Below are 12,764 nucleotides of genomic sequence, written 5' to 3'. Positions count from 1 at the left end.
GTGCAACAAAGTAATTAGGTTTTTTAAACTTTTTAATTTTAAATTCAGGGGTACATGTGCAGGTTTGTTAAATAGGTAAATGTGTGCCATGGGTTTTTATTATTATTATTTCATCACCTAGGTATTAAGCCAAATAACTAGTACCCATTAATTATTTTTCCTGACCCCCTACCTCCTTCCACCCTCCACCCTCCACCCTCCACCCTCCAATAGGCCCCAGTGTGTGTGGGCTCCCCTCTATGTGTCCACATGTACTCATCATTTCGCTCCCACTTAGGTGTGAGAAAATGCGGTATTTGGTTTTCTGTTCCTGCATTAGTTTCCTGAGGATAATGGCTTCCAGCTCCATCCATGTCCCTGGAAAGGACATGATCTCATTCTTTTTAATGGCCGCAGAGTATTCCATGGTGTCTATGTACCATATTTTCCTTATCCAGTCTATCATTAATAGGGATTTAGGTTGATTCCATGTCTTTTCTACCATTAATAGTACTGCAATGAACATACATACCTATATGTATGTCTTTATAGTAGAAGGATTTATATTTTGGGGGGTATATACCCCATAATAGGATTGCAGGGTAAAATGCTAGTTCTGTTTCTAGATTTTTGAGGAATCACCACACTGTCTCCCACAATATAAGTGTTCCTTTTTCTCTACAACCTTGTCAGCATCTGTTATTTTTTGCCTTTTTACTGGTAGCCATTCTGACTAGTGTGAGATGATATCTCATTGTGATTTTGATTTGCGTTTCTATAAAGATCAGTGATTGAACTTTTTTTTTTTTCATATGATTGTTGGCTGCATGTAGGTCTTCTTTTGAAAAGTGTCTGTTCATGTCCTTTACCCATTTTTAATAAGGTTGTTTTTGCTCCTGTAAACTTAAGTTCTTTAGAGATGCTGGATATTAGACCTTTATAAGATGCAAAGTATGCAAATGTTTCCTCACATTCTGTAGGTTGTCTGTTTACTCTGTTCTTTTTGCTTAGGATTGCCTTGGCTATATGGGCTCTTTTTTGCTTTGTTCTTTTTGTTTGGGATTGTCTTGGCTATTCTGGCTCTTTTTTGGTTCCATATAAATTTTAAAATAGTCTTTTCTAGTTCTGTGAAGAGTGTCAATGGTAGTTTAATGGGACTAGCATTAAATCTATAAATTGCTTTGGGCAGTATGGCTATTTTAATAATATTGCTTCTTCCTATCCATGAGCATGAAATGTTTTTCCATTTGTTTGTGTCATCTCTGATATTTTTCAGCACTGTCTTGTAATTTTCATTGTAGAGATCTTTCACCTCCCTGGTTCACTGTATTCCTAGATATTTTATTCATTTGTTGCTACTGTGAATGGGATTTTATTCCTGGCTCAGCTCTCGGCTTGACTGTTGCTGGTATATAGGAATGCTACTGATTTTTGTATGTTGATTTTGTATCTTGAGACTTTACTGAAGTTGCTTATCAGCTTAAGAAGCTTTTGCGCTGAGACAATGGTGTTTTCTAGATGTAGGATCATGTCGCCTGCAAGCAAGGGTAATTTAACTTTCTCTCTTCGTTTTTGGAAGCCTTTATTTCTTTATCTTTCCCGATTGCCCTGGTCTGGACTTTCAGTACTGTGTTGAATAGGAGTGGTGAGAGAATGCCTCCTTGTCTTGAAGGGGGAACGCTTCTAGCTTTTGCCCATTGAGTATAATATTGGATGTGGGTTTGTTCTATGTGGCTCTTATTATTTTGAGGTATATTCCTTCAATATACAGTTTATTGAGAGTTTTAAACATGAACGGATGCTGAATTTCAACGAAAGCCTTTCTGCATCTATTGAGATACTCATGTGGTTTTGTCTTTCGTTTTGTTTATGCAATGAATCATATTTCTTGATTTCTGTATGTTGAATGAACCCTGCATCCTAGGGATGAAGGCTACTTGATTGTGGTAAATAAGCTTTTTGATGTGCTACCAGATTAGTTTGCCAGTATTTTTTTTTTTTTTTTTGAGGATTTTTGTGTTTATGTTCATTGAAGAATATTTTCTTTTTTTTTTTTTTTTTGCTGTATCTCTGCCAGGTTTTGGTATCGGGATGATGCTGCCCTAGTAGAATGAGTTAGGGAGGAGTCCCTGCTTTTCAATTTTTTAACTATAGTTTCTGTAGGAATGGTACCAGCTATTCTTTGTACATCTGGTAGAATTCAGCTGTGAATTCATCTCGTCCTAGGATTTTTTGGTTGGTAGGCTATTTATGACTGCTTCAATTTCAGAACTCCTTATTGGCCTGTTCAGGGATTCAGTTTCAGGGTGTATATGTCTACAAATTTATGAATTTCTTCTAGATTTCCTAGTTCATATGCATAGAGGTATTTATAATATTCTGTGATGGTTGTTTGTATTTCTGTGGAGTCAGTGGTAATATCACCCTTATCATTTCTGATTGTTTATTTGAATCTTCTCTCTTTTCTTCTTTATTAGTCTAGCTAGCAACTACCTACTTTATTAATTTTTTTCAAAGTGCGATCTCCTGGATTTGTTGATGTTTTGAATGTTGTGTGTGTGTGTCTCTGTCTCCTTATCTGTAAACAGGGTAAGAACACTACTAACTCTCACAGCAGTACCTGAATAATCCTGGTTTTTATAAATAGATGGATTTGTCTTTTAAATAAGTTGATGAATTGATTATGGTAGAAACATTTTTTAATTTCAAAAGAAAAAAATTATTTTGTTTTTCTTTTGTTCAGTGTTTGCTTTTGTAAAGAATTAATAGTTACACTATAATAACTTATACACAATAAAAATCAAGTTCTGCTCTCCTGCCCTCCTTCCCCATGTTGCCTCCGGTACACATGTTCAAGCTATGGTCCACAACATTATTTTCTGATAAATATGTTATAACAGTTTGATCTAAGTGTAGATACATTATATTGTACTTGTCCCTAGAAGAAAACAAATTTTAATATGCAAATGTTTGTTTATATAATACATAAATGGAAAAAACTATAGTAGGCATACAACCTAATTATGACTTGTAGATGATGATTTCTAGATACTCTCCTACTAGAAATGAATGTTTAAAAGTCCTAAGAAGACTATTTTATTTATATATGTACTCGTGTTCACCTTATTCCATATACTGTACATGGCTATTGACAATCTGGGAATTTAAAGGTGCAGCCCTCAAGAAGCTGCTAAATAACTAAAAACAGAAACAATTGTGCTCTATGGTTGGACAAGGAAAACACTCAGAAAATTTCCAATTTAAAATTTCCTATCAGTAGGAAAATATTAAAAAATAATTTTCTGGGCTGGACACGGTGGCTTACGCCTGTAATCCCAACCCTTTGGGAGGCCAAAGCGGGTGGATCACGAGGTCAGATCAAGACCATCCTGGCTAATGCAGTGAAACCCCATCTCTACTAAAAATACAAAAAAAAAGTAGCCAGGCGTGGTGGCAGGAGCCTGTAGTCCCAGCTATTTGGGAGGCTGAGGCAGGAGAATGGCGTGAACCCGGGAGGTGGAGTTTGCAGTGAGCCGAGGTCGTGCCATTGAACTCCAGCCTGGGTGACAGAAAATCCATCTCAAATAATAATAATAATAATAATAATAATAATAATAATAATTTTCTGCATGTATGGATATGTTTATATATTGAATTTTTCATATATCTCATGTTTTCAATACAATTTAAGTCAAGACATTTGGTTGTGTTATTTTTCTGGTTAATAACCATTATGTCAAAGTGTAAAAATATTTTGTTACATCATTTTAAAAAATCCATTTATCATTTCAACAGCTTGTACTGTTTTTTAAAAAATTTTATATTCTTCATAACTAAATTCCCTATTTCTAGTGTTAAATCCCCTACTTAAATTAAAACCTTTTTTGTTATTCAGAAACTGAATAATGTTTAAATTTAGCAAGTTCTCTTTAAGTTTTTAATGTTCTACATTATAAGCAGTAGCTTTGAACATAATATCTTTACATATAATATAACCTTGATGATAACATAAACTGTACTATAATTTAATATTTTTATATATTGGAATCTATATTTTTATGACAAAGATTATGCTAAAATTATTACTTTACATTATAAAATGTTGACAGTTAATATATTACTGGGTCTGTGTTTGACTAAAATTGAAAAAATATTAAAATAGAAATAGCCAAATTCATCCAGCAATTAATTTTTAGAAAACTATTTCAAATAATTATTACTGTGATATGTGTTGCTGTTTTAGTAGAGTATGTTTAATAAATGTAAAATTAGAAACAAATGACATTGGAATTAATTATTTTTCAAGGAAGTTAGCATGGTGGTTTTTCAAAATTATCGACATTTAAAAGTTATTAAAAATAAACATTTTGTTGAGAGTTATCACACAGAAACCCTCAGAATACAATAATATCAATTCCATTGAAGTACAAAAATATATGCTGTAATTTTAGTTGTTAATGGGCTTCCCATTAGACATAATGAATAAACAACATTATGAGTTCTTAAATAATACTCCTAGTTTTCCTCATTGACCACAGTGACTATGGAATCACTTGCCATAACATGTAATTATTCAATTTAATACACTGGAGGTATTATAAATACATGTTGCTAATGAAATAACCTACAAACTGGCCGAAATTTCATTGACATAAATAGCGAGTTAGTGAAGTTGACCAGAATTAATTGGGACTAGTGGTAGGGTCAAATAATGGGGTAAGATGTGTTGACATGTATTGGAGAGTTTAATGCTCATGACATGGGGGAGAAAAAGTCATGGTATGATTTTGAGAAGCAGAGTAGGAAGAGAATGGAAGGAAAATGAATTTGACAAGAGCATGTAGGATTGAAGATTTAAAAGACTGAATGCAGAGAGAAAAATAAACTGTAAAACCAATAAAAATAGATACATTAATAAATATGTGCAGAGGTTTGGGGAAAAAAACAAAGTGTTGCAGTTACATTTTCATGTAATTTGGCTTTCTAAAGTAATTTTGCCAGAAAAAAATTTACAAAATAAATATAATAAAGCCATTTATTTTTAAGTTACTGTGATATAAACCAAGATTCTTGTAAAACTTAGAGTTCACTTAAATTAGGTTCTGTATAGTACACTCTGTTATCAACAAATTGAATTAGACATTTCACATCTTTTTATTTTTAATTTTTAAGAAATGGAAAAGTAATTGGATAAGCTTGTAAACCAAGTATCCACCAGATGCTGGGGCTGAAGATTCTTTGGGATGAGTGCTTACGTGTCAGACTGGAAGTAGTCAACAGATCCAAATTCCCTTCAGATTGAATCTTAGCTTCTTTTGTTAATTAGAGGATCAACATTAAAAGTATTTTTTTTTTTTTTTTTTTTTTGGCTTAAGAAATGTCTCGAGAATCATCATTTCCAAAATGTCCAATTTGACTTTAGGGTTTAAGTCTCACATTTCAGGTTTCCAAACTTTGGGCAAGTTTTAAATTTTTCTTTAGTTTATAGTCATCTTGATTTATTTTTGTTTTGTTTAATTTGCATTAACAGCTAGATTTCTGAAATTGATCTTAGATTTCTTTTGTGCTTGGGGACACTAGCAACATGCTTAACTTCTGGCTCTGGAATATTTGGTGATTCTTGGTAGTATTTCTGGAATGTCAATTTAATATCATAAAATGTAATAAGATGACTGGTATTCTTTCCTTACAGTATAAATTTTGGATATATTTTTGTTTGTTTATTTTTATTTTATTTTATTTTATTTCTTTTGAAATGGAATCTCGCTCTGTCGTCCAGGCTGGAGTGCAGTGGTGCAATCTCAGCTCACTGCAAGCTCCACCTCCTGGATTCACGCCATTCTCCTGCCTCAGCCTCCCGAGTAGCTGGGACTACAGGTGCCCGCCACCATGCCCAGCTATTTTTTTGTTTTCTTTTTGTATTTTTAGTAGAGACAGGGTTTCACCGTGTTAGCCAGAATGGTCTCTGTCTCTTGACAGATCTGCCTGCCTCGGCCTCCCAAAGTGCTGGGACTACAGGCATGAGCCATCACACCAGACCATATTTTATAGGATAAGTTAACTGTAGATAAATTTTGACACTAAGAAAACAGTGACACAGTAAGATTTTTTAGTAAGAGGGAGGTCATTGGAAAAATGTACTATTGCAATAGAAGAAAATTAATATCCATGTATTTTCTTTTCTCTGGGTCTTATTTTCCCATGTGAAAAAAAGCATTGTATAACTGATTGCTGAAGTATACTATAAGCCAAATATAAATATATAGAGATATATAGATAGTATTATATATAAGTATCTAATTATATATGGTATGATATATAAATATTACTATATTACCAAATTATACATAACTTTGGTATCTAACTTTAAAATTTAGGTACAAAAAGAGAATATAGAAATATTTCTTTAATCTTACCTTTTTCCTCATTAATTATAAGATGTTTTAAACAGCACTAGAAAATGCCATATTTTTTTAAATTATTTCTGCTGATAAACAAAAATACTAAATCTAGCATGTTTGTTGGTTTCAAAGCTAACTATTTCTCTTTCATTTCTTGTTTGTTGCATTTGTTAGTCACTGAACTATAAAAAAAAGTGCTGAATATCGATGCTAGTTAATCCAGGAAGATTTCCATCTTCAAAATGTTAAAATATTTTCTGCACATTACTGTGGTTTTTAAAATGACTTCTGTAATCTCATATTCATTATCATATTCATGTATCTTGAGGGTCCTCTTTTTCTGCAGTTACAGAACCTTAGTGTAAGACAGACAAAGTTCTTTACAATAAAAAAATTGTGTTTATATCTCCTCCAGCTTTTTAAATGCTTAAGACACTTACAGTTTTTTTTTTTATTATGTCCAGTTTGACATACAGAAGTTGATGACAGAAGCAAACAAAGGTCCTACTAACCAAGGAAAATATAACATCCATTGACTCACTTTATAACTCACAATTTCTACAGATAGAAAATACAATAGTCAATATATCGAGCTGTTACATAGCCAGAGATTTCATTCTTTCATCAGTCATCTGGATGTCCTGATACTTCTAATATCCAATCATAAAAAGTTGTTTTTAAATGATTTTTAAAGGTGTATACCATTGAAGAATCGGGGCTAAACATCCTGGTGTGGTCAGTTATTGGAAATAAAAGAACGGGATGGACATATGGCTATGTGCCTCTCTCCAGTAACAGTCCATTTAAGGTGGCATTTGAAGCTGATTTGGATGGCAATGAGGACATCTTTATTGCTCTTGATGACATCTCTTTCACCCCAGAGTGTGTGACTGGAGGTAAGTGATTCTTTCAGAAAATGGGAATAAGTATTTATTTTTAGTATCTAAATATACTAAATGTTTGGGAATTTCTGAGGAATTACATTTATTTCCAGGTCCAGTTCTAGTTACACATGGAAAAGAGTCATATATAGTAAGAAGTAAAGTTTATCTGCCCGTGAACTTTGCCATGAAAATGTCTTGTAGGCAACGAAATAACTTTGCACTAAAGTTGTTTTAGAAACCCTGAGGAAATTTTGTTCGGCGAATGTAGCTTTATTTTCTGCTTTCCTTATTCCCAAAGGTTCACAAGAACTGCACAAGGCAAAGGCCCCCGTGGCTACCTGTTATCTTCCAGACTGTTTTCTCCATCTGTATTGACCTTTCCCCTTCCCCAGGCCACGTTCCTTCTCCTAACCATTTCTACCGTACAAGCTAGAGGGCTCATTCTATTTCAAAAAGAAAAAAAAAAGTTATATTCTAAACACCTTTTCTTAAAAAGTCACCCCTTTAAATGAAATCTGAATTTCTGCTATTTAAGACGTTCTCCCCTAAGTGGGGCTGTTTGTTCCCTTACTGAGTCTTCCATTTAAAATATTAAATAGTAGGGTCATTGTCTTTCTAGCTACTCAGTGCCTCTTTTAAAGTTTTTTTTTTTTTTTTTTTTTTCCCCTAACACTCCTACTCAAAGGTTTCTTTTCTTTTAAGTCCACACATCTGAATTTTTATTCTTCTCATAGTTTTTCTCTGGATTCTAAATCCTGGGCAATTTCAACTTCAGGTGAGACACCCTATCTAAAACATCAACTTCTTTGAGTCTAATAGGTAGTGCAAACCTGCTTCTGCAATAAGTCACTCGCATAGTTACATTCAGGGCCTGAGCATCCCCTTTGAAATCTTAAGATTAAAAATCTCATATAATCACCACTTTCTCATCTTCATTACTCCTCCGAAGGCTGTTTTCTAGTAACATTAATAATAAAAAAAATATATTCTAGATCATCAAGGCCTCCTGGTTTTTGGGATTCCATAAACAGCCTCTTACTTTTTCACCCAATAATTATAGATTTAATGATTAACACCTTATCCAAATCCATTCACATTCTGAATTTTGAATTCTGTTATGTCCTATTTCTTAAATTTTTCACACAAATTTGAATACTATGTGCCAGGCAATTTGCTAAGCATTTTGCACATATTAATACATTTATTTATCAGCACACTCCTGTAAATAGATTCTAGATATACATTCATATAATAATATGAATAGATCATTCAGCTGATATTCTGTCATAATGGCTTTATGGTAAATAAACTTATTTACAATAAATTATAATTTATTTACAATAAGCAAATTTATTATTGTAAATAGATTCTAGATCTATATTCATATAATAATATGAATAAATTATTCATCCCATATTCTGCCATAATGGCTTTAATCGTCTTTGAAGTTGAGGTCATATAACCTCTGAATTTTCCAAAACTGTTGCTAGTCATGCTGATTGGAACCACTAAATGTGCTGGTATCTTACCTTAGCTAGGCCTTTTAGGGCCCCAGACACATGAGTTTCTCATTTCCTGGCACCCATTTTCTCCAGCAATCCTCAAGTCCTCCCATTTCTCCCAGGCACATTCTTCACTCTGCTGGTATTCTTGTGTCCTTTGAATAGAAGTAAAGCCATTTTGTGATAAATTCCTTTAATTTCCTCATTTTCACCCCCTAAATGGGCCTGCATCTGCCTCCAAACTCTTTTTTTCACCATTTATCTCAGGAAAAAAAAAAATTCTTCATCTTCCCACTCATGAATATATATGTTTAGAACATTTGCTTTCTCAACTTCTCTCAGCCATTGCTCCATAAAAGTCTTCTGTAGCTCATGTCTTCAATAACTCTTCTTCCACTCATTCTTGGCTCTGTCTTTTATATATATATATTCCATAATATGTATATATATTATAAAATGTATTATTATATATTATAATATATATTGCTAATTACATTATTATATTATTCATTAGTAACATATATATTAACATACAGTTCATATATATAATTCTACATACATCATTATATATATTATATATATTATATATACTGGACTATATATTTACATATATTTCTTATATATGTTATTCCATATGTATATAATGGAATAATACATATTTATATGTATTTTATGAATTTTGAGCTCCTCAAGAGCAAGAGAAGCTTGAGAGCTTATATTTCATCTCCAGATTCTAACATAGGGCCTAGGAAATGTAGCCTAAGAAATTGCTGTTTTTCAAAATAGCATAATGACAGTGAAAACTGATTGTGTGAACAACAACCTAACATTCACCAAAGTATAAAGGTTCATCTTTCCCAGTATGTTATAGAACAGATTTTACTGTCAAGGACTATTTAAAAAAAAAAAAAACACTGTGACCTTTGGCATTAAACCTTGAACTTTGTCATTTTGTGTAATAAAAGTACCTCTCCCTAGCCCCATTCTCTCCTCCAAAATCCAGAATCTTAAGGCATAGCTTCTGCAGCACGACTTCATTATTGATTCAGGCAGTTGCTTTTGGAAAATCATAAATTAAATCAGCACTCCTAAAACTGGGGTGTACAGATGCCCACAGCAATGTCCTAGGGAGTATGCAATACCATGAAATAAATCCGATGTAATTCATTGGGTTTATCTGAAAATTTTGGGAGAAAAGTTAAATAATTTATTATGTGACATTTGAAGTAAACACAAATCTACTATATAGTGGAATGTCAAAGAGAAAACAGAAAGCTTTAAAGGAATGTGATCCTTTAGCGCTATTACTAATGTCCTCTTCCCTGTGGTTTTTGGCACTATTGTGGAAAATTTTGAAAGATGCCTAATAGATAATTTAGACACTGAACACCTGTGTCATATAATAGACAATATGCATAATATATTGGTGAATATGAAAGTTACAGCCAATGCAAGATCTAAATAATACAAGAGTCTATTGTTAAGTGTAGAAAAATGATAAAAGTTTAAAACCAATTTTAATAAGATATCCATCAAAAAAGATATCTATCTATAAATCCTGAAAGATATACAAAATATAATATCTGTCTCTGAAAAATAGAAATATGAATTATTTTTCTCTTCTTCATGGTATTTTTCTTCCATGTTTTTAAATGTCTGCTTAAAACTGTGTTGTTTGTAATTGGGAAAAAAATAATGATGTTGCTTTATCAAGTAAAAGTATAAGGTCATGATACATATAATTAAGAACCACATATTTTGGGTTAATTATTGTTTTAATCTTGCCCTAAATGAAGTTATTTATTGAAATTATTATAGGGCACTGTTGCATAGATGGATTTATTTCTATTACTTTGAGTCCTGTGTTTTTCCAATAGTTATTCCTGTTAATAATAACTCCTATCTGTGAAACTCTTTGAGAAATGTGAGAACAGATTATAATTAGCTCTTCTTACTTGCCAAGGTTAGGGAACGTCAGGCAGAATAAACGTTACGGGTGAGCTGTTATGCTAGTAGTTCAGGCATCTGATGTTTCACCGTTCAGGAGCAAATCTTTATTCTGTGTAAGAATGACTAATCTAGAATTAGTTTATCCTGTGTAAGAATGACTAATCTAGAATTAGTTTTGCCTTAGCGGTTTTTCTTCCAGTTGCCTTAACTTTCCAAATAACAGCCAACAAAGTTAGACAGAAGTTTTAGATGTTCAAGAAGGAAACAAAAATAGCAATTATATATATGCCTCAGAGACATTTGGCAAAAATTATCTTTTAAGTGTTAGTACTTAGCAAGGCAAACTTCATTTCCCAGAAATGCTGGATAAAGGAAGCATTCTTTTTCACATAACATTTAAAATAGGTCAAATTGAGACATTCCTCTTTAAAGTTTCTATTTTATAGGCTGAAAATCTCCAGAATAGGATGCAGTTTACCAGTGAAATATAATCGTTAAAAAATGCAAGAATTCTGATAGCACAAGACCTACCACAATGAATGTTTACTGAATAAAGCAAGAAACAGAAATTAAATATTTTTTTTCAGTGTCCATTTATGTGTTCATACTTCAGCCCTTAGGAAATGTGAAAAAGTCTATACCATTAAAACTACTAGCTTTGTTTGTCTTTCCTTAGTAAACACAGACAAGACACAAATGAACCAAGGCACCTGAATTAACAGATAACTTTCTTCGGATCTTATAACAAGACATCCAGATTTGTATGTTGAACATGCCAGCTTTCTGCTCAGGTCCAGATTAACCTCCTACGATTGAAAACAGCCAACTCTCAACTTCATTTCAACCTCATATTAGGTGTTGTTGTTTTTATCACCCCCACAAACTCCCATAATCGGAAGGAATATAGAACAACATTTGTCACCCCAAGTTACCTGCAGTTTTCTTTCCATGTAGAAGATTCCACTAAAAACAGCAGTCCTATCCCCCACCAACCTTTACCTTCCGCATTATTACTTCTCTGTCCTGCCTTAATTCCTTTACGTTTCCCAGGGCAACATTTTGTAAACGAGACAAACTTGACGGAATAGGAAATCTCCAGAAATTCTGAGCCAGCAGAAGAGTGTGTTTATTTTTATTGCATCTGTTTTCCTTAGCCATGTGAGTTTCCAAGAGAGAAATGTGTTTTCTGTTTTACTTCTATCATTTGAAACAAGGAGGATCTCATCTGTCTCCGTGATGAAGAAACATTTTACAGCACTGTTAGGACGTGGATACTTTTAAAACTAAATGTGAGATTTGTAAAAATATTTGAAATAACAATGGCTTGAAAATACTGTGCATATCTGCGCCGTTTTGTCAGGAGTTTAATAAGGTGGCAAATACCAACAGACGCAACCCTATGGAGATTGCGCCATAGCTAGGAAGTGGATTATTTCCATATAGAAGTTGGCTGGTACACTGGGTAGAATAGTATCTTCTCAAAAATCCATGTTCTTTGCAAGACCTCAGAATATGACCTCATTTATAAATATGGCCTTTGTGGATGTAATTAAGAAGTGAATTAAGGGCATTTTGGAGTAGGATGAACCCTAATCCAATATGACCAATGTCCTTAGAAGAAGAAGAGGAGAAAACACACAGAGAATACCATGTGATGAAGGAGGCAGAGATTGGAGTAACTTATCTACAAGCCAGGGAATGCCCAGCATGGTCAGCCAAAAAGATGCTAAGAGAAAGGAGTGGAGCAGCTTCTCCCCAGAGTCTGCAGAGAGAGCAGGGCCCTAGCAACACCTTGAATTCAGACTTCTGGTCTCCACAACTATGGAAGCATCAATGTCTAGTGTTTTCAGCCATCTACCTTGTGTTACTTTGTTACTGTGACTAGGAAACTAATACAACTGGGAGCATTGAAGCCTACTTTATAGTCAAGAACTGGGGGCAAATCTTCATTATGCACTGCTTCCTCTTTGCTTTCTGTCTCTCTTGTTTGCTATCTGGGATGGGACCCCACTGAGCCATGAGCTCTAGATTCTGTACAGCGGGCAGAC

The 12,764-nt window shown here is 33.4% G+C and overlaps 1 protein-coding gene across 1 annotated transcript in view; it reads left to right on the top strand.

Annotated features, from left to right (window-relative positions):
- Positions 1-12,764, top strand: part of MALRD1 (MAM and LDL receptor class A domain containing 1) — a 694,737-nt gene that overhangs the window by 509,114 nt on the left and 172,859 nt on the right. The window contains exon 33 of the mRNA XM_011972480.1: positions 7,075-7,276. Coding sequence (XP_011827870.1) covers positions 7,075-7,276 — 202 coding nt within the window. The remainder of the gene's footprint in view (positions 1-7,074; positions 7,277-12,764) is intronic.

The sequence above is a fragment of the Mandrillus leucophaeus genome, unplaced genomic scaffold, assembly GCF_000951045.1.
Source record: "Mandrillus leucophaeus isolate KB7577 unplaced genomic scaffold, Mleu.le_1.0 Scaffold1295, whole genome shotgun sequence".
NCBI lineage: Eukaryota > Metazoa > Chordata > Mammalia > Primates > Cercopithecidae > Mandrillus > Mandrillus leucophaeus.
The sequence above is the reverse complement of the archived record's forward strand: the minus strand, read 5'-3'. Positions and strand labels throughout refer to the sequence as shown.